General features: G+C 37.7%; 1 protein-coding gene and 1 non-coding gene across 2 annotated transcripts; both read right to left on the reverse strand.

Annotated features, from left to right (window-relative positions):
• Nucleotides 1–3,757: 3,757 nt before the first annotated feature.
• On the reverse strand, nucleotides 3,758–6,255 carry LOC104215464 (uncharacterized). Its single transcript, XM_009765276.2, has 4 exons — nucleotides 5,942–6,255; nucleotides 4,221–4,315; nucleotides 4,059–4,143; nucleotides 3,758–3,970 (listed from the first exon to the last, which is right to left on the reverse strand). The coding sequence occupies exons 1-4, from the start codon at nucleotides 6,115–6,117 to the stop codon at nucleotides 3,802–3,804; spliced, it is 525 nt and encodes a 174-aa protein (XP_009763578.1). The 5' UTR covers nucleotides 6,118–6,255; the 3' UTR covers nucleotides 3,758–3,801.
• A 20,045-nt stretch (nucleotides 6,256–26,300) lies between these two features.
• Nucleotides 26,301–26,406, reverse strand: LOC138890919 (small nucleolar RNA R71). Its single transcript, XR_011407282.1, has one exon. It is a non-coding gene; the product is annotated as a small nucleolar RNA R71 (small nucleolar RNA).
• Nucleotides 26,407–26,664: the final 258 nt, after the last annotated feature.

The raw sequence follows: 26,664 nt of genomic DNA on the forward strand, positions 1-26,664 counted from the left end.
ACCAAACACCCCCCCTTACCCTCCTGTTCATCGTCATCTCTGAGACGACCTCCCCCAAAACCCTAGCTGCCCTAATTCCCTTTCACCAGAAACCCGGCGGCAACGACGCCGCCGGTCACCACCTTAACACCCCTAAACCCGCTCGACCTCCTCTTCCCAACCATCACCATAACTCCCCTCGAATCAGGCCCCAGCTCTTTGAATCTTAAATCGAAGGTGGGCCTGAGGACACGACCATCTCCGATGACCACCAAACCAACACCTAGTAACCTTCCTGCCACCCCCAACATGGATTTTTAAACCATGTGGCTCGAATCATCTCAGAGTTGAAGATTCGAGCCAAACATGAACTTACCCAGATCTGTCCTAAATTCCTACCAGGTGACCCCCAGGCCTCTCTCACCCCTAAACCACCCTTGATTCCCTTCGAATCTGCCCAGAAATGTTCGAGCCCTAAATCTGAAAAAAGACGGAACCCTAAAATTCCAATCATGGAATCTGACCAAATTAATTGAAGGGTTGGGGCCTAATAGACTTTAATCGAGGTGTTCTCAGTTGAGAACACTTCAATTAAAATATGTTCGACCTCAAAATGCTTAGGTCTGACTTTGAGCCTGGGTCCGTATAATTTTGAAGATTCAGAGGTATTTTTCCTACTTTTCTTTTGTACCCTATGTGTGTATTATTGCCTGTTTTAGTAATTTGGATAATTTTCCTACTTTTTTACTTGATTCTGTCTCATATCCACTATACCCGTTTATTCGATCAAATTGTAGCATTGTTTCTGTTTGTTGTAATTGTTTACAATGTGTGTAATCGACTCGATTAAGTTCATCGATTAGTTGTCTTATTATAAATTCTTGTTCCTGTTAATGCTGATTGAAACAACCTGTTTGCCTAAATTGTCTGGGGTCTGATTGTTTGGTATAAGTTGTTATAAGCATGTCCATTAATTAGTTTCGACAATTAATTCACTCTTGTTTGTTAAGTCAGCAAGTTCGTCAAATGTTGTTGTGTATATTTGATCCAGGGCCATTTGATTTCAGGAATGAACTTGCATGCCTGATATTTGTATTCATATGCATATTTCAGTTTTAGTTTCAGGACACTGTCATTATGCTGACAATGAATCTGAAATATTGTTTCCTCATATCTGTCCGGGTTTGTTTGGTGATATTGTTTGATTGAATCTGAAATTTTCTTAAAATTTCTGCTACTGTTCGTCTGGTTTTCACGGTTTCTGTCGGTTTTGCTCAAATCTGCTGAATTGTTGGGCATTTTATTTCTGCTGTTGGGCCTCTTTTGCTGCTACTGCTGAATACTACCTCTTTTACCTTCATTTCCAGGTATATATTTAGACTCATGATACTGCAAAATTTCAATATTATAGAGAAATGAAATCTGGAATTTCAAATATGTCTGCTATTCATTTGAAGGCATTAGTTGAGTTTCAATTTTTTTAGTTAACCATTAGCTTGCGCTTGACACGAGAACTATTAGTTAATCATCCTCTTTTGAAGTTAGCATAAGCTTTGCAATAATTCTATTTATTTCAAAATCTCATTAAGTATAGTTATATTCGAATTGTCGAGACAGGGGATTTGGTAGAAAGTTGACTATTCTTTAAACTTTGTATTTAGACCATGTTAACTAAGCGCTTGGTAACATGAAAATATCGGGGAACCACGCTGGTAAACTTCGTCAAGTCCGATATTGTTTAATTCTAGTTTACATAAGTATTCTCGTTTATACAAAAGTAGGGCCTAATAATGCGGATAACCTTAAGTGAGAGGTGAATCGATATAATTTGTTACGATTAAGATATTGGAATATTCCAGATGATTCAGATGTGTATTTACGTTACATGTAATGTCATTTTATTAAATCAATTTGTAGATTAGTTCTCTTTCTTAACAACAAATGGCCCATTTATTTTAGGAATGCGATTAACTCATTTCTTAAAAAATAGTATATAAAAATAATGTCCATGATTTTTATAAAGTATAGATTTAGTATTTGTAAATAGCTTGCATAAGCCGAGATAAGTATTGGTTTGATTTTATCTATCCCAAACTCAATCATCGTAAGCAAACTAACCAAATAATTAGAACTTTGGACTAAAAACAAGTTGTGTAGAAGAAGGCCGGATTTATGAATACTAATTGCAACATTTTAAGTCAAAAATATACAAAGTAGAGTTCGCTCCGAGTAGAATAATGGAAATTCTTCGAAAACTACTAGTTTGCTTATCAATTTATTTTTTTCCTAGTTTTACACGTAATTCTCTTTGGTAAGTTTTTTAAAATATATGCACTTAGTCTTAAGCCTAGGAAAATAATAAATAACTTGTGCATATAATTATCAAGTACTAAAAATACATATACAAATTACGGATACTGTATTCATGATAAAAATGGTAATTTTAGTTGCACGTTATTTATTTATTTTTCATCTCATTAACTCTTCCAACTAGAATAGTTTTGAGGTATATAATTTACACATTTAAAATATAACCTGTGGTCAACACCTAATAAATCTTGATTTTTAAGAAATCTCGAGGCATCCCATTCGGTGATTTCCCATGGCTTTCATATTTAAACTAGATGGACATAATAAACATTTGTAGAAAATTTATATTACCTTAAGAATATTTTGTGTAATTGGGGACACGTTCGCGTGACATGATTACATTTCTAAAGACAATTCGGAGTATGCGTTCGCGCAACTTCGAGCAAACTTTCTTAATAAATGAGGTTTTTTTCGGAGGTTATTAAATTAATTTATTTCATATAACCCGAGATATGCAGTTCACTATTTAATCATGTAAAAGCGACGAATGTTCGTAATTTTACTTTAAGCACGCGCAATTTCGGCCATAAATTCATTTTTTATATAATAAAAAATAAAAAAAAATACTATCAATCTTATTGTGTACACGTATGCGTGACACGATTCTTTACATTTATATATAAAAAAAATACGAATATATACGTACGCGTGATTCGTTTCAAGGTAGGTCTATAATTGTAAACAATCTAACCAAAAGCGGTAACAAAATCATGCAACAAGAAAAAAATGTATTTAGTAAATCAAGAAATCAGGCCAAGTATAAATGGTTAAGCGACCGTGCTAAAATCACGGAATTCGGGAATGCCTAACACCTTCTCCCGGATTAACAGAATTCCTTACTCAGATTTCTGGTTCGCAGAATGACAAACAGAGTCATATTTTCCTCGATTCGGGATTAAAACCGGTGACTTGGGACGCCATAAAATTCCCAGGTGGCGACTCTGAAATTAATAAAGAATCCCGTTTCGATTGTCCTTTAATCGGAAAAACCCTCTTTACACTACGCCCTCCTCCGAAATGTTGTGTGAAGAAAGAGGTGTGACAATAAGCATAGATATTCAATTAGTTCTGTTAATGTCGCTTATTAATTTTTTAATCTGAGATTAAAGTATGTTATCATTATATTTCATTAAATGATGATCTTCTAAATCAAATAGATAAGCAGCAGTAAGCATCCAAATTCAATTAGTTTCATTTATATAGCTTATTAATTTGTTGAAATGAGATTATGAGATTTGGTAACATTTTACAAATAAAAATAATGAAACAGACGTACATAAGGGAATGTTACATCAACAGAAGTATTTAGGATTACACTCCGAAATTTCAGATTGTGTATTGCTCATAAATTTATATAACAGGGATTCTAAAAAACATATATATGTGCATATTTGAGAAAAAAAATAGTATTTTTAGATCCACCATTGTTATACATACACAACATAACATAAGTTAAATACTAAAGTAGTTTAATAGATTAATCACCCCCATGCAGTCGACCAATTCTCTAATAGTTTTAACTTCTACAATTCTAATAGCCAACACATCAGAAACAGAATAACTACGCTGAGAAGGTAATTGACTGATCCTGAAAGAGTTAGCTTCATTCACACTTGCCAATCTGCATTTACGCAAGTTTGTATTTGTTTTAACTATAAACAATAAAAAAATTTAGTATCCACATAAACTTAATTTTTCAAATAACTAACCTGGACTTAAAATCAATAGCTTGAGGAAGATTCGTATTAATCCAGAGCTTTGAAGCATGCCAAGTATTACGCACAAAATACCTGCCTATATATAACATTAGTTTCAGAACCAAAAAATTAACATAAAATAAATTTCTCATGCCAGCAAGACAATTGAAATACCTTGAAATTTGTGTGCTTTTATCATCTGCATAACCACTATAACTAGCTGATAGGGTGATCCTCCGAATGTAGCAAGGTTTAGTCTACGAATTCTCCTAAAAAAATGCCGAAATATTATTCCTCCTACATAAATTATATAATAACTTAATCACATGATAAGTAATCCAGTTAAAATATATAACAAAGTAAAGTCATAAATGCAATCTTACTCATGATCTTCAAGCTTCACATTCATAAAAGTACTGGTCTTATCACCTTGGTTATGTGATTTTACTTCACCATAACTTACAACCTCTCTTATGACATATGTAATATTCTTTTTTTAAAAAGTCACTATAAAGTTGATAAGACATTCAACTAAAAGAACTGCGAAAGGAATAATTACCGAAGAGTTCACTTTCATCAACATCAAGTTGATTTACTAAATACTCATAAGATCTTAAGTCGAAGATACTCATACCAAAAAAGTTGATCATTTGATTCCTCTACAGTCATCTTATGAGAAAATGCCAACTTCAATTTATGCCGCGTGTATTTAAGTTTCATATTATTTGGTCCAACCACAAAGTTCTTCATAAAGTACAAACCCAATTCCCCTATCTTTGGTTTGAATATACGTAAAAGAGATCGACCAACAGTCACATGAATCCGATCGCCCCAGAAACAAACAATTCATAAATAATATTGAATCAGGGAAATTCTTCTCAATTGTAGAGTGTTGTCACGGATTATATTAAACAATCAAGCGCCAATAAGTAAAATATAATATTTGAATGTCTGCCTTTCCAAATAACATATAATGCAGATTTTATCTTAATTACTGTTCATATGACTCTAATCTTAGATATTTTATAGTTTAATATATCCAAAAATATTATTGCCCATGAAAAAAGTTATTTCAAAAAAAAAAATATAAATGCTTTCAAGTATATAAAAATTCTTTTCTACTTTAGAAAAAAGTATTTAGTTTAAGGCTTGGCGAACACTTCTTTACTTTGTTGACAGATAAACAAATAAAAAAGAATGCACCTTTTCATTTTAGAATAAGTAATATATTTCAATCTAGATCATATAAAACTGAAATTGCAGTTGATTAAATACACACAGAACCTAATGAATTCCATAGTACAAATCAGAAGATGGAGATTGTAGTCGAAATATGGGAAAAAAATAAATGCATCTAAAAAGGAATGCACCTTTTCGTCTTGAATAATTAATTCAAGGGAGAACAGATTGTCTGGTTTATCGTGGTCTGGAACGTGCCACAATCTCACTACTCGTACCGTCAAATTCCAACTTATCTTGTTACTCGATATATCACTGGTATAGTCAACTTTTGCCGTCATATTTTGCCTTAGAGAAAGTTTGATCAAAGAATTGTTTGTACAAAAGTATATGCTCGGTGCAACTATATATATATATATATATGTATGTACTGAAGACAAACCCTAAGCAGTAATTTAGTAAAAAAAATTCAGTTGCTATATATATGTGTAAAGTATATAATATATATTTGCAATCATTTTACTTGCTATAGATAAGATACAAAATACGTGTGTTTAGGTGTATTAACTTTATGAAAAAGAAATTTTCATAAAAAGAGCCGGGAAATATGTGATTCAGCCCATAAAATGTAAGGGCAAATAGAAATTTGAATTTCAAGCAACTAATTTAGGATTTATATTTAAAATTAAGGAGGAAAGTCATCTGCACAAACATACCTCGATATGGATTTTGGTTGGAGATGATAAAATGTAATTGCTGCTGGGAAATTATGAATCTTTTCCAAGCAGAATTCTCTCCATTTTAGATAATAACCATTCCGATCTGAGGAGGTCATTGTGCTTTTCTGATTTTGTAAACATACACTGTTTCTTGTTTCTAATTTTCTTCTCATCTTCCATGACCAAGTGATGTTGACAATTGAGTTAAGATGAGAATTGAGAATTTTTTAGGAAGAGATAGATATAAAAAACTTTAGTAAACATGAAACATGATTCTTTTATTTAAGATGTAGTGTTTCTGTAATTTTTAGTATTTTTTAATTTATTTAGTTGAAAACATATACAATTAACAGTAAGTGGAATTTTCTAGAAAAGAGGGGATAAAATTGGGTGATTGAGTATTTTTTGGCCGAAAATTCTATATATTAAAATATTTATTTTAATTGAAATAAGTTTCCAAATATCTTGTTAATAGGTTGCCACTTGGCTTTTTAATAACATGTCACTTGGCTAAATGAGAAGGCAAGGTGTTTAACATTGAATATATATATATATATATATATATATATATATATATATATATATATATATATATATATATATATATATTGGTTGGAGATGATAAAATGTAATTGCTGCTGGGAAATTATGAATCTTTTCCAAGCAGAAATCTCTCCATTTTAGATAATAATCATTCCGATCTGAGGAGGTCTTTGTACGTTTCTGATTTTGTAAACATACACTGTTTCTTGTTGCTAATTTTCTTCTCATCTTCCATGACCAAGTGATGTTGACAATTGAGTTAAGATGAGAATTGGGAATTTTTTTAGGAAGAGATAGAGATAAAAAACTTTAGTAAACTTGAAACATGATTCTTTTGTTTAAGATGTAGTGTTTCTGTAATTTTCAGTATTTTTTAATTTATTTAGTTGAAAACATATACAATTAATGGTAAGTGGAATTTTCTAGAAAAGAGGCGATAAAATTGGGATGATTGAGTGTTTTTTGGCCGAAAATCTGTATATTAAAACATTTATTTTAGTTGAAATAAGTTGCCAAATATCTTGTTAATAGGTTGCCACTTGGCTTTTTAATAACTTGCCACTTGACTAAATGAGAAGGCAAACTTTCTTGCTTTAATATATATATAGATATAGATTTTTGGTTGGAGATGATAAATGTAATTGCTGTTGGGAAATTATGAATCTTTTCCAAGCAGAAATCTCTGCATTTACATTAATAATCATTCCGATATGAGGAGGTCTTTGCGCGTTTCTGATTTTGTAAACATACACTGTTTCTTGTTGCTAATTTTCTTCTTATCTTCCATGACCAAGTGATGTTGACAATTGAGTTAAGATGAGAATTGAGAATTTTTTTAGGAAGAGATAGAGATAAAAGACTTTAGTAAACATGAAACATGATTCTTTTGTTTAAAGATGTAGTGTTTCTGTAATTTTCAGTGTTTTTTTAATTTATTTAGTTGAAAACATATACAATTAACGGTAAGTGGAATTTTCTAGAAAAGAGGGGATAAAATTGGGATGATTGAGTGTTTTTTGGCCGAAAATTCTGTATAATAAAATATTTATTTTAATTGAAATAAGTTGTCACTTGGCTAAATGAGAAGGCAAAATTTCTTGCTTTGATATATATATATATATATATATATATATATATATAAGTTGCCAAATGTCTTGTTAATAGGTTGCCACTTGGTTTTTAATAACTTGTCACTTGGCTAAATGAGAAGACAAACTTTCTTGCTTTAATATATATATATATATATATAGATTAGCTAAATAGATTTAACAACCATCATTTTCATTACTTGTACATTTGTCATTATCTTTTTTTTTTCTTTGTCTCAAATACATTTTTAAAAACTATAGTATTATTTATGCCTTAGTTGAAAAAAAAATACATTCATTGAGTTGTGATACACGTGCAACGCGTGTGCCGAGAAACTGATATTATTATAAAAGTGGGAACCCTAAAAGTTAAAAGTTGAATTACTAAATTACCCTTATAAATAAATTACTTAAATACCTAAATATTATATTAAAATAATATCTAAATAAAGAGAAGAAAATCTAATTTAAAGTGCCTCCTCCAAAAGTTGTGTTCTTTTATAGAGCAAGTACAAGTGTTGTATCCCTTCTAAATAAATAAAACCATCAAATTTATTTAAGGGGGTGTGGTCCTTCAAATAATTAGTCACTAATATAACTGCCATTTTTTATTTTGCATTTAGTTTGGTTTCAACCGTTGCTATTGTTGACCGGGGTGTAATCCCATGCCTATCTTTACCTCTTCAAGTAATCATTGGTATAATGGTAATTTGCCTTTCTTATTTTATTTTTAGTTTCTATTTCTTAACATCTTATCTCTTAAATTTAGTTTCTTTTACCATATGTTCGCATATGTTTATCAAGTTCGGTTTAGTACTAGGGTTATGTGTTTGGTTACTTAATGATGATGATTTTGATTGATAATGTTGTAGAATTTGGAATAGTCATGGATAGTTTATATTGGCAATTCTATTTATACTGCTACGTTTATAAATTATCGCCCACTATTATCACATCTTTGTGCATTCGTGTCACCAAGTCAATATCCTCGGGTCTTTTGAAGCCAACATCTCAAAACAAACTTTAGGTAAGTGATTACGTTCTCTTTTATGTAGAGTTTTTAATATGATTATTGATCATTTTTCTTCCTGTTCATATCCAATTTTAGGTCGTTGTGTTCTAGGTTTTGGAATATTCTAGATTTTTCTAAACCAACACTTTTGTTTGCTAGAGAATTGAATTTTTGAATATTATGCCTTTGAAAATCAAACTTTGCTTTGAGTTATGTTCCACTATTATAATATCAATGGAAGTATCATGAATGTATCATTTTTTCTTGTTGATAACGAGTTTTCCATGAAAGGAGAACAAAAATCTTAAGTTGTTGGTTCTGATTTCCTATGATGAGTAGAAATGAATGGAAGATACCTTTTAGGGAATAATTTTTTCCTAGAAATGTCACGATCCGGATTTCCCATTCACGGGAGTCATGATGGCGCCTACTAATGTGAGCTAGGTAAGCCGACTGTTTGAACCAGTTACCTTTTTACCCCTTTTATATTCTTTAACAATTATAAAGCAATAACGTGTAGACATCGGAATTTACAATAAGCGGAAAAAAAAGCAATGAACTATCTGAATATGTATCCAATACAACTGCTTGAACAACGACTACCCAGAACTGGTGTCACAGTTTTACAGACGGTCGAAAAGTACTACATATAAAGTCTGAAAGATAAAAGATACATTGTTTCTTAAATAAGTAAAGGAAATAGAATAAAGGAAAGATAGGAGGTGACGCGCCTGTGGACGTCTGCAGGACTACCTCGGGTCGCCTGTGTGGACTGAAGATAGTACCCTCACTGCGGTCCAAGCACTCCGGTATTAGTATCTGCACAGAGTGCAAAGTGTAGTATCAGCACAACCGACTCCATGTGATGGTAAGTACCTAGCCTAACCTCGGCGAAGTAGTGACGAGGCTAGGACCAGACTACCAAATAAACATGTGCAGTTAAATCATATACATCAGAAAAATAAAATTAGATACTTACAGTTAAAGATGGGAGGGGAAAAATATGCTTCGGGGAATAACAGATAACAACATAATATCAAGAGGAATATAAAGAAACCAAAATCCAATTACTAACAAGGATAAGGAAAACAAATGCAGAATTCACTTTCATTTCACATCTTGTTGCAGGCGTGCAACCCGATCCCATTTCATGTATCTCATTGCAGGCGTACAACCCGATCTCATTTCATATATCTCATTGCAGACGTGCAACCCGATCCCATTTCATATATCTCGTTGCAAGCGTGCAACCCACTCCCATTTCATATATCTCGTTACAGGCGTGCAACCCGCTCCCATTTCATATATCTTGTTTAAGGCGTGCAACCCGCTCCCATTTCATATATCTTGTTGCAGGCGTGCAACCCAATCCCATTTCATATATCTCGTTGCAGGCGTGCAACCCGATCTCATTTCATATATCTCGTTGCAGGCGTGCAACCCGATCCCATTTCATATATCTCGTTGCAGGCGTGCAACCCGATCCCATTTCATATATCTCGTTGCAGGAGTGCAACCCGCTCCCATTTCATATATCTTGTTGCAGGCGTGCAACCCGCTACCATTTCATATATTTCCACCCGATCCCAGTTACAAATCAACAACAATCATAAAAGAATCCCGGCAATGGAATAAGAGCAATATAACAACATCCCAGCAAGGGAACAAATGCAATATAACAACATTACGGCTAGGGAACAATAATATTTCAACAACATTCCGGCAAGGGAACAATAATATCAAAACAAACATTCCCCGCAAGGGAACAATAATATGATAATAACATCTGGGCAGGGGAACAATAATGATAATAACATGTGAAGCGCAATAAACCACAACGAAGTCATAAAAATTACAATACAAGACTCACGGACATGCTTGACACCGATGTATAGATACTCGTCATCATGCCTATATGTCATACTCCACAATTAACACATAGTAAATAGGACTCGACTTCTAATCCCTCAAGCTAAGGTTAGACCAAACACTTACCTTGATGCCACGAACACAATTCAAGTCTCAATTATCGATTTACCTCATGATTCCACCACCAATTAGCTCGTATCTAGCCATAAGTTACTTAATTACGTCAATAAATGCTAAATGAATCAATTCTAATGCATGAAAATAAGTTTTCCAAAGTTTTACCTAAAAGTCAAAAATCACCCCGGACCCACATGGTCAAAATCCGAGGTTCAAATCAAAACCCAATTACTCATTCCCCCACGAACCCAAATATATAATTTATTTTTGAAATCGGACCTCAAGTCGAGGTCGAAATCCCCAATTTTTGAAAAAACTAGGTTCTACCCAAAACACCCAACTTCCCCTATGAAAATCATTGATTTTGAGTTGAAATCATGTGAAAAGACATTAAGGATTGAAGAAAACTAGTTAAAAACGACTTACAATTGATTTGGAGAAGAAGTTTTCTTTGGAAAATTGCCCAAAAGAGTTTATGTTTAGAGAAGATGTGAAAAATGGTTGAAAATGCGTCTAAGCGTGAATTTACAGGTCTCTGATGTCGCAATTGCGAACCCTTCAGAATTCTAAGACCTTCGCATTTGCGAACAAAATGTTGCATTTGAGACCCAGTCTATTTTCCGGTCTTCTTCACATTTGCGATAGATCTCTCGCAAATGCGAAGTCGCATTTGCAATACAGGAGTCGCATTTGCGACTAAGGCAGTAATTGGGGGTCATCGCATTTCCATGGAAAACTCGCATTTGCGAGGGAAGGCTGGCCTGGGCTAGTTCGCATTTGCGACCCAGGCCTCGCATTTGCGAGCTAGGATTCGGAAATGCGAAGCCTGCAGGCCTGTAATAGAACAGCTGAAACCTACAATTTTTTCAAGTCCAATTCTACTCCATGGCCTATCCAAAACTCACCCGAGCCTTCGGGCTCCAAACCAAACATGACCACCAACCTAAAAACATCATACAGACTTGCTCGTGCATTCAAATCACTCAAATAACATCAACAACTATGAATTTAGCATCAAAATAATAAAATTTCTTAAGAACATCAAATTTCTCAATTTCCTCAAATATGGTCCGATTCATATCATTTCAAGTCCGTTTCTTACCAATTTTCACAAGCTCGACTCAAATCACATATAAGACATGTATCGGGCTCCGGAACCAAAATACTGGCCCGATACCAATGGTTTCAAACATAAATTATTTTCTTTACTTCATAATTAATTCAGCAAATTTTTTCTTTCAAAAATTCATTTCTCGGGCTTGGGACCTCGGAATTTGATTCTGGGCATACGCCCAAGTCCCATATTTTCCTACGCACCCTCCGAGACCATCAAATCACGGGTCCTGGTCCGTTTACCCAAAATATTGATCGAAGTCAACTCAAACTTATTTTAAAGGCAAAATTCATTATTTTTCACAGATTTTCAAAAAATGGCTTTCCGGCTACGCGCACGGACTGCGCGCGCAAATCGAGGTGATGCCGAAAGAAGTTTTTAAGGCCTCGGAATGCAGAATTTACTTTTAAAATAAGAGGTCATCACATTCTCCACCTCTAAAATAACCGTTCGTCCTTGAACGGACAGAAGAAAAGATGGGTATAACGGATATGCATATCGGACTCGGACTCCCAGGTCGATGCCTCAGCGGACTAACCTCTCCACTGAACACGAACAGAAGAAAAACTCTTTGATCTCAACTAACGAACCTGCCGGTCTAGAATAGCTACCGACTCCTCCTCATAAGACAAGTCCTTATCCAACTGGATAGTGTTGAAATCTAACACATGGGATGGATCGCCGTGATATTTCTGAAGCATGGACACATGAAATACTGGATGCACGACTGATAAGCTCAGCGGTAATGCAAGTCTGTAAGTCACCTCTCCCACTCGATCAAGAATCTCAAACGGGCCAATAAACCTAGGGCTAAGCTTGCCATTCTTCCCAAATCTCATCACGCCCTTCAAAAGCGCACTCGAAGCAATACTCGCTCACCGACCGTGACTGCCAAATCACGAACCTCGCGGTCGGCATAACTCTTTTGTTTGGACTGGGCGGTACAAAGCCTATCCTGAATGATCCTGACCTTGTCCAAGGCATCATGTACTAGATCCGTACCCAACAATTGAGCCTCCCCCGGCTCAAACCATCCAATCGGCGACCGACACTGCCTACTGTACAAAGCCTCATAAGGAGCCATCTAGATACTCGACTGGTAGCTGTTGTTATAGGCAAACTCTGCTAAAGGCAAAAACTGATCCCACGAGCATCTAAAGTCAATGACACAAGCTCGGAACATATTCTCCAAAATCTGAATGGTCCGGTCGGACTGCCCGTCTGTCTGAGGATGAAATGTTGTGCTCAACTCAACTCGTGTGCCCAACTCTCGCTGAACAGCTCTCCAAAAATGGGAGGTAAACTGTGTACCTCGGTCCGAAATGATAGACTTGGGCACACCACGAAGGCAAACTATCTCCCGGATATAGATCTCAGCTAACTTTTCGGAAGAATAGGAGACTGCCACAGGAATGAAATGTGCTGACTTGGTCAGCCAATCAATGATAACCCACACTGCATCAAACTTTCTTTGAGTCCGTGGGAGTCCAACAACGAAGTCCATAGTGATACGCTTCCACTTCCACTCAGGGATCTCAATCTTCTGAAATTAACCACCGGGCCTCTGATGCTCGTACTTAATCTACTGATAATTCAAACACCGAGCCACATATGCAACGATATCCTTCTTCATCCTTCTCCACCAATAATGCTGCCGCAAATCCTGATACATCTTACCGGTGCCCGGATCAATAGAGTACTGGGAGCTATGGGCCTCCTCTAAAATCAACTCTCGAAGCCCATCCACATTAGGCACACAAACTCGACCCTGCAGTCTTAAAACTCCATCATCTCTTAAGGTAACCTACTTGGCACCTTGTGGACACACAAATGAGGATCATCATACTGCCTATCTCGGATATGCTCCAATAAAGAAGAACGAGCGACTGTGCAAGCCAACACACGGCTGGGCTCAGAAACATCCAACCTCGCGAACTGATTGGTCAAAGCCTAAACATCCAAAGCAAGCGGTCTCTCACCAACCGAAATATAAGCAAGACTGCCCATACTGGCTGACTTCCTACTCAAAGCATCGACCACCACATTAGCCTTTTCCGGGTGATATAAGATGGTAATATCATAGTCCTTTAATAGCTCCAACCACCTTCTCTGCCTCATATTTAGCTCCTTCTACTTGAACAAATACTGCAGACTCTTGTGATCCATGAACACCTCATATGCCATGCTATACAGATAATGCCTCCAGATCTTCAATGTGTGAACAATGGCTGCTAACTCCAAGTCATGTACTGGATAATTCTTCTCATGAATCTTCAACTGACGCGAAGCATAGGTAATGACCTTGTCATCCTGCATCAACACCGTACCAAGTCTAATACGAGATGCATCACAATAAACTGTATAAGGCCCTGAACCTGTGGGCAAAACCAACACCGGTGCAGTAGTCACAGCTGTCTTGAGCTTCTGAAAGCTCGTCTCACACCCATCTGACCATCTAAACTGGGCACCCTTCTAGGTCAACCTGATCATCGGGGCTGCGATAGATGAAAACCATCTATAAACTAACGATAATAGCCTGCCAACCCCAAGAAACTCCGGATCTCTATAACTGATGCTGGTCTAGGCCCGTTATTGACTGCCTCAATCTTCTTCGGATAAACCTGAATACCCTCTGCTGATACAACATGACCCAAGAATACAACTGAACTCAACCAGAAATCACACTTCGAAACCTTGGCATACAACTGACTATCTTTCAGAGTCTGAAGAACCACTCTAAGATGCTTCTCGTGCTCTTCCCGACTGCGGGAATAGATCAAAATATCATCAATGAAGACTATTACGAACGAATCCAAGTAAGGCCTGAACACTCGGTTCATCAGATCCATAAAAGCTACTGGGGCATTTGTCAACCCGAATGACATCACCAAGAACTCATAATGCATGTACCGAGTGCAGAAAGCGGTCTTAGGGACATCAGATGCCCTAATCCTCAACTGATGGTAGCCAGATCTCAAGTCAATCTTCGAAAATACCTTGGCACCCTGAAGTTGATCAAACAAATCATCAATTCTCGGTAATGGATACTTATTCTTGATTGTAACCTTGTTCAACTGCCGGTAATCAATACACATTCTCATCAATCAGTACTTCTTCTTAACAAACAACACCGGCGCACCCCAAGGCAAAACACTAGGTCCAATGAAACCCTTTTCAAGCAAGTCTTGCAACTGCCCCCTCAACTCTTTCAACTCAGGCGGGGCTATACGATACGGCGGGATAGAAATAGGCTGAGTGCCTGGAGCCAAATCAATGCAGAAGTCACTATCCCTATCGGGTGGCATACTCGGCAGGTCTAAAGGAAATACCTCAGGAAACTCACGAATAACAGGCACAAAATCAATAAAAGAAACCTCAGCACTAGAATCACAAACATATGCCAAATAGGCCAAACACCCCTTCTCGACCATACGCCGAGCCTTCATATAAGAGTTAACACTACGGGTAGAATGACTAGGAGTCCCTCTCCACTCTAAACGAGGTAAACCCGACAAGGCTAAGGTCACAGTCTTGGTATGACAGTCCAAAATAGTGTGATAAGTTGATAACCAGTCCATCCCCAATATGACATCGGAATCAACCATGTCCAGAAGAAGAAAATCTACACGAGTCTCAAGACCTCCAATCACAACTACACACGAACGATGGACTCGATCTACCACAATAGAATCACCCACCGGTGTAGACACATAAACATTAGCACTCAAAGAATCACTAGGCATGACCAGATATGGTGCAAAATAAGATGACACATAGGAGTATGTAGATCCCGAATCAAATAAAACTGAAGCATCTCTGCTACAAACCAGAATAGTACCTACTATAACTGCATCGGAAGCCTCAATCTCGGGCCTAGCTGGAAGAGCATAACATCGGGGTTGGGCCCCACCACCCTGAACTACATCTCTGGGACGACCTGCTACTGGTTGGCCTCCACCTCTAGTTGTCTAACCTCCACCTCTAATACCTCTACCTCCGCATCTAGCATCTCTGCCCCTACCCCTAGCTGGAGGAGCGGGCGGTGGAACACCTGGTGCCTGAACCATAGCACGAGAACCCTGCTGCTAAGAACTGCTCGGTGCGCGAGGGCAATATCTAGCAATGTTCCTCATGTCGCCACAAGTAAAACAAGCCCTCAGCTGCGGGGGCTGATGACCCTGGAAACTTCGAAGTGGCAGTGCACTGATAGGAGCTGGTGGTTCACTGTAGGACTGCTGATCAGAATACTGCATATGAGAACCACAACCACCTGAAGCACCGTGAGAAACCTGAAGTGCTGACTGAAAGGCCTAGGAGGATGGCCTCTACCATACGAATCCCTACCTCTAGATGAGGTACCACTGAATCTGCCTGAATGACGAGGCCTCTTGTCAGACCCCTGACCACCTCCTTGCGATAGAACCATCTCAACTCTCCTGGCCACATTGGCCGCCTCTTGAAAGGAAATCTCACTCCCCATCTCCTTGTCCATCTGAAGTCGAATAGGCTAGATAAGTCCCTCAATGAAACTCCTCACCCTCTCTCTCTCTCTCGGTGGAAAGTATGATAAGAGCATGATGAGCTAAGTCGATGAATCTGGTCTCATACTAAGTAACGGTCATAGAACCCTGCTAGAAATGCTCAAACTACCTCCGGTAGGCCTCTCTTTGAGTGATGGGGAGAAACTTCTCCAGAAATAGCTGAGTAAACTAATCCCAAGTCAAAGCTGGTGATCCGACTGGTCTAGCCAAGCAATAATATCTCCACCAACTCTTGGCGGAACCAGACAAGCGAAAAGTAGCAAAATCGACCCAAAGGTCTCCACTATCTCTATGTTCCTGTGAACCTCGTGACAGCTGCCTAAATAGTCCTGGGGATTCTCAGAAGATGCACCGCTGGAAGTGGTAGTGAAGACCTTGGTGAAACTTATCCAACCTCCACAAAGCCTTCGAAGATGTAGCTGATCTATCAACGGCCTGTGCTGCTGCTCGGCTGAAGAAGCGGTACGTGACCTCGCCATTCGCGAAAGAACAAGAGCAGAGGTTTAAATTTAGAATTGAGAGAACACAATCGCACGATAGAGAAGAATAGAAGTGAAACTTTTTCTAACTCTGTAGCCTCTGGGGGATAAATACAGACGTCTTCATACCGATCCCTCAGACTCTACAAAGCTTGTCTATGAATTGTGAGACCTAAGTAACCTAAAGCTCTGATACCAACTTGTCACGACCTGGATTTCCCACCCTTGGGAGTCGTGATGGCGCCTACTAATATGATCTAGGCAAGTTGACTGTTTGAACCAGTTACCTTAATACCCCTTTTATATTCTTTAACAATTATAAAGCAATAACGTGTAGACAGCGGAATTTACAATAAGCGGAAGAAAAGCAATGAACTATCTGAATATGTATCCAATACAACTGCTTGAACATCGACTACCCAGAACTGGTGTCACGGTTTCACAGACGGTCTATGAGTACTACATACAAAGTCTGAAAGATAAAAGATACACTGTTTCTGAAATAAGTAAAGGAAACAGGATAAAAGAAAGATAGGAAATGACGCCAAGGCCCACGGACGTCTGCGGGACTACCTCGGGTCGCATGTGTGGACTGAAGATAGCACCCTCACTGCGGTCCAAGCACTCTGGTATCAGTATCTACACATAATGCAGAGTGTAGCATCAGCACAACCGACGCCATGTGCTGGTAAGTACCTAGCCTAACCTCGGTGAAGTAGTGACGAGGCTAGGACCAGACTACCAAATTAACTTATGCAGTTAATTCATATACTAGAGGAAAAATAAAACAAGATAATTACAGTTAAAGATGGGAGGGGGAAAACATGCTTCGGGGAAAAATAGATAACAACAGAATATCAAGAGGAATACAAAGAAACCAAAATCCAATTACTAATAAGGATAAGGAAAATAAATGCAGAATTCACTTTCACTTCACATCTTGTTGCAGGCGTGCAACTCGATCCCATTTCATATATCTCGTTGCAGGCATGCAACCCGCTCCCATTTCATATATCTTGTTGCAGGCATGCAACCCGCTCCCATTTCATATATCTCGTTGCAGGCGTGCAACCCGATCCCATTTCATATATCTCGTTGCAGGTGTGCAACCCGCTCCCATTTCATATATCTTGTTGCAGGTGTGCAACCTGCTCCTATTTCATATATCTTGTTGCAGGCGTGCAATCCGATCCCATTTCATATATCTCGTTGCAGGCGTGCAGCCCGATCCCATTTCATATATCTCGTTGCAAGCGTGCAACCCACTCCCATTTCATATATCTTGTTGCAGGCGTGCAACCCGCTTCTATTTCATATATTTCCGTGGCGGTGTGTCACCCGATCCCAGTTACAAATCAACAACAATCACAGAAGAATCTCGGAAAGGAAACAAGAGCAATATAACAACATCCCGGCAAGGGAACAATAATATTTCAACAACATCCCGGAAAGGGAACAATAATATCAAAACAAACATCCCGACAAGGGAACAATAATATGACAATAAAATTCCGGCAAGGGAACAATAATGATAATAACATGTGAAGCGCAATAAACCACAATAGAGTCATAACAATTACAATACAAGACTCACGGGCATGCTTGACACCGACGTATAGATACTCGTCACCATGCCTATACTTCGTACTCCACAATTAACACGTAGGAAATAGGAATCGACTCCTAATACCTTAAGCTAAGGTTAGACCAAACACTTACCTCGATGCCACGAACACAATTCAAGCCAAATGAATCAATTCTAATGCATAAAAATAAGTTTTTCAAAGTTTTACCCAAAATGTCAAAAATTGCCCCCGGGCCCACATGGTCAAAACCCCAGGTTCGAACCAAAACCCGATTACCCATTCCCCCACGAACCCAAATATATAATTTGTTTTGAAATCGGACCTCAAGTCGAGCTCCAAATCCCCGATTTTTGAAAAACCTAGGTTCTACCCAAATCACCCAATTTCCTCCATGAAAATTATTGATTTTGAGTATTAATCATATGAAAAGATGTTAAGGATTGAAGAAAACTAGTTAGAAACGACTTACAATTGACTTGGAGAAGAAGTTTTCTTTGGAAAATCGCCCAAGAGAGTTTATGTTTTGAGAAGATGTGAAAAATGGTTGAAAATACATCTAAGTGTGAATTTACAGGTCTCTGATGTCGCAATTGCGACCAGTGTTCACAATTGCGAACCCTTCAGAATTCTGAGACCTTCGCATTTGTGAACAAAATGTCGCATTTGCGACCCAGTCTATTTTTCGGTCTTCTTCGCATTTGTGATAGACCTCTCGCAAATGTGAAGTTGCATTTTCGATATAGGAGTCGCATTTGAGACTAAGGCAGTGACTTGGGGGGGGGGGCATCGCATTTGCGATGGAAAACTCGCATTTGCGAGGGAAGGCTGGTCTGGGCTAGTTCGCATTTGCTACCCAACCCCCGCATTTGCGAGCCAGGCTTCGCAAATGCGAAGCCTACAGGCCTATAATAGAACAGCTGAAATCTGTTGCGAAGCCTACAGACCTATAATAGAACAGCTGAAACCTGCAATTTTTTCAAGTCCAATTCTACTCCGTGGCCTATCCAAGCTCACCCGAGCTCTCGGGGCTCCAAACCAAACATGCCCACCAACCTAAAAACATCATACAGACTTGCTCGTACATTCAATCACTCAAATAACATCAACAACTATGAATTTAGTATCAAAATCATGAAATTTCTTAAAAACAACAAATTTCCCAATTTCCTCAAATAAGGTCCGATTCATATCATTTCAAGTCCGTTTCTTACCAATTTTCACAGGCTCGACTCAAATCACATATAAGACATGTACCGGGCTCTGGAACCAAAATACGGGCCCGATACCAATGGTTTCAAATATAAATTCTTTTCTTTACTTCATAATTAATTCAGCAAAATAATTTCTTTGAAAAATTTATTTCTCGGGCTTGGGACCTCGGAATTCGATTCCGGGCATACATCCAAGTCCCATATTTTCGGGGTCGTCAAATCACGGGTCCGGGTCTGTTTACCCAAAATGTTGACCGAAGTCAACTTAAACTCATTTTAAAGGCAAAATTCATCATTTTTCACAAATCTTTACAAAATGGCTTTCCGGCAACGCGCTCGAACTGTGCTTGCAAATCGAGATGATACCGAAAGAGATTTTTAAAGCCTCGAAACGCACAATAAACTTTTAGCAATGTCCACAAATGGTCAGGGCAGAGTAATCAAATTATTACAATAAAATATACATTAAGTTTAACATCTTTTTAATATTATAAAAAAAATATTAAGTGAGATACAATAACTTTGCAAACGGACGATAAATTTAAGCGATACAGTAACTCCATTACCAAGTAGAGCCTCCCCGTATATCGGACATTGACTACATGAATCAAATTTTTTAAAAAGAAATAGTGCAAACATCCCACAAAAATAAAAAATGTATAACTTCTCAAAATATTGGGAGTACTGCATCATCTTTTAAAAGGTGTATATGGACTAATAGAGTTAGATTATTTATTTTTAGATACGAGCAACATATGAAATTGACTGCATCGTAAGTAGGCCAATATTCTATTTTTATGTAGTTATCCAATAATAAATAAACCATTCGCTAGGTGTATTCTTTTACAAAAATCAAGTGATATGAACTAAAGATAAGAAATATAAAAAAAAATTAAAAAGATAGATAATAGTTAATACTAAGATAGATATTAACTTAGTTCAACACAAAAAATTGGTAGTGACAAAGAAGAGAAGGAATATACCAGACTACCCATGCGGAAGTATAATATTATCAATAACAAATAATTTGTTAGGGTTATATGATTTTTGGTGTAAGTGTTTGACATGATTTATATGTTTAATTTTCCTACATTAGATGCAATATGTTCATCCATCATCCGAATATTGTATACAAATTTTTCTGGTGTAAATGTTTTCTTCACCTAGGTCCTGATCATGACAAAGAAACCAAATGTAAAAGGAACATATACCAAGAATTTTGTTTATAAAAAGGTATTAGGTGGGATGTTTCATTGCATGTTTATAGTTTGTATCACATAAAAATAAACTAAATAAAGTAAAAACTCATATGTATTTGATTAAACTTTGGTGGTTTATCTTTGTAAGTTCAGACCATATATCTAAGCATCTTGACTTCAATAAACAAGTAACATACGATGATCTACATTGATTATTTCCGTAAATTAAATTTATACTTTATTCTTCGTGCATAATTATTTACTTAATTGTTACGTAACTCAGTATACATGTGCAACACACGTGTCGAGAAATTAGTCTGCTAAAATGACTAATTCACATAGTTTAAGTTTGGCCGGGACCCACCATTGTGGACCGCGAGGGGTGCCTAACACCTTCCCCTCAGGGTTATTTCGAGCCCTTACCCTAAGCTCTGGTAATGCAAACTAGTTACATGAGTTAACCGCTCTAGGTGCCCTAACGCACCATAATCCGTTAGGTGGCGATTCTTCAAAATACTCAATTCCCAAACGGAAACGAGTTGTTCCCCATGAATGTCGAAACCCAGACTTCCCCGTCAAAAAGGGAAAAAAGGGTGCGACAACATGGCGATTCAGCTAGGGATATTTTTAAGCTTTTACCATAACGAACTTATTTTGTGAATTAGTCCAAGCATGATCTATCCCACGTACCCTTTCCCCTTATTTGAATTTAACTGTCTATTTTCAAGCATTTATGATTTCTTTATTTTCCTGAAACTAACTTGTCTCTTTGTTTTCTTTTTTCGTAAATGTCTTTCAATTATTTAAATACTGCATTTATCATTTTTTACGTTCAAATACTTGACAACATGCTATTTATTGCTGCATAAATCATGCTCAACATCATATTCCACTCGTGTGTAATTAATCCTATAGCAACACTTGATGAGTATTTGCGCTCTTCCTATGTATCACCCTTTAAATTCGGAAAGGTGTATTTGCGATAAAACTAGTCGATCAACGGTGCGTTTGACGGTTCCATGCCTTTCCCCCTCAAGTTGTCCACTTGAGGGTCTTAGTCTAGACCTCTATAGCAGTCTTACTCTGATTAACTTGTGCATGCATCATGGTCAAACCTAGCCGGGTTAATATGTTGTCCGCATAATAGCCCTTTAAAACAAGCCTTGTCCAAAAGTCCTCTGGGTTTTCCATAATCCCAATGGACGTAACCACGATTATGTGCATTAATTTGGAGAAATAAGTGCCAATATGCTAATCATTATTGTATAAATAGACGAACCTGGAGGGGGAAAGGGCGTAACTCTCTTTGTTTTGCAGAAAATGAGGCACGAAGTCCCCTGATTCGGTATGATTGGTAGCATACCCTCACTCTTGCTAGATTGGTGGAGGGATTTGAGCTTTTGCCAATTGGTTCATTGTCGTATTTAAATCTGCTGTTACTTGGCCATTATCATGGAGCTCTTTGTGCAAGTGGATGATAGTGGGGTCACCCTGTGGTACATTGGCTCGACTTTGCCAAGCTAAGGAAGTATCTGCCATCTTATCCAATATCTCATACGCCTCAATGTAAGGTGTGTTCATAAAATTTCCCCCTGCAAGCTGGTTTACTACACATTGATTGGTCGTGTTAATGCCACGGTAGAATATCTGCTGAATCATTTCTTCGGTCATGTCATTGTCGGACATTCTTTCACCATTGTCTGATATCTCTCCCAGATCTCATGAAGTGGTTCATTAGGTTCCTGTTTGAAGGCCAAAATCTCATCTCTCAAAGTCGCCATATGCCCTGGCGAGAAAAACTTAGCTATAAACTTGTCCGCCAACTCATCCTAAGTAGTGGTGAATTGGTTGGGAAGCCTTTCGAGCCAGTCCAAAACTTCCCCACTAAGTGAGAAAGGGAATAATCTCAACTACAATGCATCCTCTAACACATTTGTTTGCTTGCTTCCTCAACAAGTATCCACAAAGCCTTTGAGATGTATATATGCATTCTGATGGGGAGAACCTGTGAAATACCCTCGTTGCTCCAACAAAGTCAACATCACATTTGTAATTTGAAAATTGTCCGCCCAGACCCGGGGTGGAACAATGCACTAGCATATTCATTATTTGGAAGAACCCGAGGAGCCAATCTTGGAGGTGGCGGGGTAGGGTCTGGAACATTATCATTGGCCTGGCGACCTCTCCTTTGAGCTTGAGGCACTATAGGTACCTCATCATCAATATTATCTTCTACCTCCTCCCCCGGAATAACATTTCCAAGAGGATCATTGTTATTGTTCGCCGACATTTGGTACCTGAATCGGCGAAACACAAGTTAGTATCACAGAAGGAAAGAAAAACAAGACACAAAACTAGTTAGATAGATAGCCGAAACTATTTAGCTCCACGGCAACGGCGTCAAAAAGTGATCGGGTGCAACCCTACACCACCATAGAGTGGCAAGAGCGGTCGATGCAGCTTTTACCCAAGAAGGTCAGGATCGAATCCACAAGGAGTTAATATAATGTTTGGAGTTGGATTCTTATCAAATCTAGCAGTGTGTAGTGCTCTTGATTGCACTTCCAATCATTCTTGTTTATTTGTTACTTCTACTTTTAATACTAATGATGCACGAAATTAAACAAAGTGGATATTTTTGTAGGGTTTTCTAAATGGGTAAAAAGGCACTAGGGAAGTAACTTACTCCTAGGTAAGTATCTAACGGGATCTCAAACTTAAGGCAATAATGTTACGGTTGGGATCATGATATAGCCAATGCACAAAGCTACTCACTCTACACATTTTGGTAGTTTGAGTGACTTTACCCTAATTGGCTTTCTCAAGCCCAATTGGGTGTTCAATTTGTGCAAGCAATGTTGGCTCAAGTCGGGTATTACTATCTCTAGGTTTAACCCTTTAATTGGGGCTATCAATCTCTTGAATATACCCCAATTCCTTGTTGGCCTGAAATTCCTAGACTTAGTCTCTCTTTCTCGAGAAGAGCCTAAGTCAAAAAGGCACAAATTAGTGTTTGCAACCACTAATTCAACATAGAAAGCATAATCGGGACAAATATCAATCACTCATAAACATCTAAGCCCTAAAATAAGAGACCCGTTAAATACCCACACTAGGGTTGAGCCACAACCCTAGCTAATGGGTCTAGCTACTCATAATTGAAGAAGAAATCATAGACTGAGATGAAGAATAATCCATAAAATGTAATTACAAGATAAGATTCTAAGATTAATTGCTAAATAAGCTGGAAAATTACTCAAAATATGTAAAATACGGCGTTCACGTTCTCACTACTGATAAAATGACCTAAAAATCTGAAAAAGAAGTATTTATACACAGCTAAATTTTTCGAAAAAAAATGCCCCTGACAGAGGTACCGTTGACAGCGAAAAATGGACCGCTGCAGCGGTGAGGCTATCGCAGTCGCATAAAATCAACTGCGGACCGCGATCTTCTAGTTTTAGCTTCAATTTTGACTCTTTGAATCTCTTCTCTGTGGTCCGCGGTAAACGGACTGTTGTCGCGGTGGAGGCACCGCTGTCACAGAAAAGCACCGCCGTCAATGGTGACTTGAAAAGCCCCAAATGACAACTTTTTGAATCTTGCCACCGCGGACCGCGATAAAAGGACTGCCTCAGCGGTGGATCTTTTGCGTCCGCGGTTGGTTTTTTGCTGTAGCGCTGCTTTGACTTGGCTTTGAACTTGTGCAGGTTTCACTTCTTTTTGAGCTGGTTATGACATCCTTCTCTCTTTTCGACCAAACACCGCAAACAAGCAGAACAAGTTAGCTTTTAGGAATACTTGTAGACACTTTGAATCTAAAATTCAAGCAAAAAGGAGCATAAAATAGGCTAGAATCCCTAGTTATCATATATATATATATATATGGAAAAATGTTATATTCGACCTAAAGAGGCTAAGAAGGAGAGGGAAGAGCACAAGCATAAGGAATTCATCATTCCTTCCTCACTCAAGACCCGAGTTTGGATTGAATTTATGTTGTTCTATAATTTTATTATATTTGTGATGAATTACTCCATGTCTCTGAAGTAGTTTCCTTTAGGGTTTTATGGATTTGTTATATTGATATTTGTTTGTAGATTATAGCTCTAGTTTTATGCATTGAAGCGTTTTTGGATGATTTAATTGTTGCATCTATATTCACGTGTTCATATAACCGAGAGAGGCATAACTTGTGATGTCTTTGTATTACTTTGTTGGTTGAGTTCATTAATTCTTCTTAGCAATCGGAAGAGGCTAGTAGAATTATTGATTAAACCTAGTTAGGTCGATAATCGAGAGAGGTTCTCCTAAAGACCAATCCGCTACGCAGTCGTGCATATCTTCACACAGCTTAAATTGGTTCATCTCGTGAGGTTGAGACATAATCGATAGAGGAGTTTCTACTAAATATTTGAATTAATAATTGAGTGAATTCGAGAGACTCACTTGAACATTAGAAGTGAATTATGTAGAGTTAGATCACAAACAATTATCTTGCACCTATTATATTAAAACCCTATTTTCTCCTATTGATATCCTTCTTTGCTTGTTCCTTGTTTCAATTGTCATTAATCAATAGCCTTAGATCCTTAGTTAATTTTTGTATTAATCACACAAATCTCAATTGTTGATCATCTTGGATAGCAATCAAGCTAGAAACTATGAGATATTGTTTAACTCCAATCCCTGTGGATACGATATTATACTATACTATATTTGATTAGCGAGCATAATTTAAGTGTGTGTTTTGAGCTCGTTAAATTTTGGCGTCGTTGTTGGGGATGGGCAATCAAGAGTGTTTGAAGTAGTTTGTAGTGCTAATTCAGGAATTTTTTTTATTCTTCTCTTTTTATGTTTGGTGTTCGTTGACTATGCGCAGGTTACAGGTTAAGATTAGTGCATGACTCGAGCTTCTAGGAAAGAAGTGCTACCATACGAACCAGAAATAAAAAAAGAACTGCGATAGCCGAGGAAGGAAATAAATTTCACCGGGACGTTAAAGAAAATTGGCCAATCCTTAACCAAAGAAACTATGGATGGATACGATTATGATAATACAGATTTGGCTGCAAGAGAGGTAGCCCAACAATGAGAAAAGGCTGCAAGGGGTGCTGAGGAAGCAGCTATTAGAGATGCACAAATCATCTATGAAGAAGAGAGAGCTCCAAGAATTGCCCAAAATCAACCCTTGGTCATAGACCAGTTTGGAAATATAACTCCTGGGCTTGGGAGATCACTTGGCGATTATGCTAGACCGGTCTACAACCAAGGCTTATCAAGTGTGAGACCACCTCCAATTGCAGCTAATAATTTCGAGTTGAAGCAAGGGTTGCTTCAAACCCTTCAGACCTGTTGTGTCTTCAGAGGGAAGATGAACGAAGACCCAAACACGCATCTGATGGACTTCGAGGAGATTATGAATACCTTTCAATACAATGGGGTGTCATAAGATGCAATGTACTTAAGGGCATTCCCCTTTACACTTAAAAATGCAAAGTATTGGCTTCAAAGCTTGCCCACGGGATCGATTAGAACATGGGATGAGATAAATAGAAAATTTCTTGATAAATATTTCTCATCAGCTAAGACGGGCTAGTTTAGAAGAGAAATCCATAACTTCTAATAGAAAGAGACTGAAACTATTTTTGAAGCATGGGAGAGGTTTAAGGAGATAGTAAAAAAGTGTCAACATTGCGGAATTGAACTCTTGATGCAACTCCAGGACTTTTGGGATGTATTGACACCAGCCTCATGTAAAACATTGAGCAATGCAGCTGGAGGCATGTTGATGAATAAGACTCCAGAGGAGATAGTTACAATTCTTCATGAGTTGTCTGAAGATGCAAATCAGTGGCCCTCTGAGAGTGCTGAAAGAAGAAAATCAACTGGTGTTCACCAAGTTGATGCTAATACATTTGTGCAGGTAAAACTTGATGCTATGGCTAAAGAAAAAAGGAA

The sequence above is a fragment of the Nicotiana sylvestris genome, chromosome 4, assembly GCF_000393655.2.
Source record: "Nicotiana sylvestris chromosome 4, ASM39365v2, whole genome shotgun sequence".
Taxonomy (NCBI): Eukaryota; Viridiplantae; Streptophyta; class Magnoliopsida; order Solanales; family Solanaceae; genus Nicotiana; species Nicotiana sylvestris.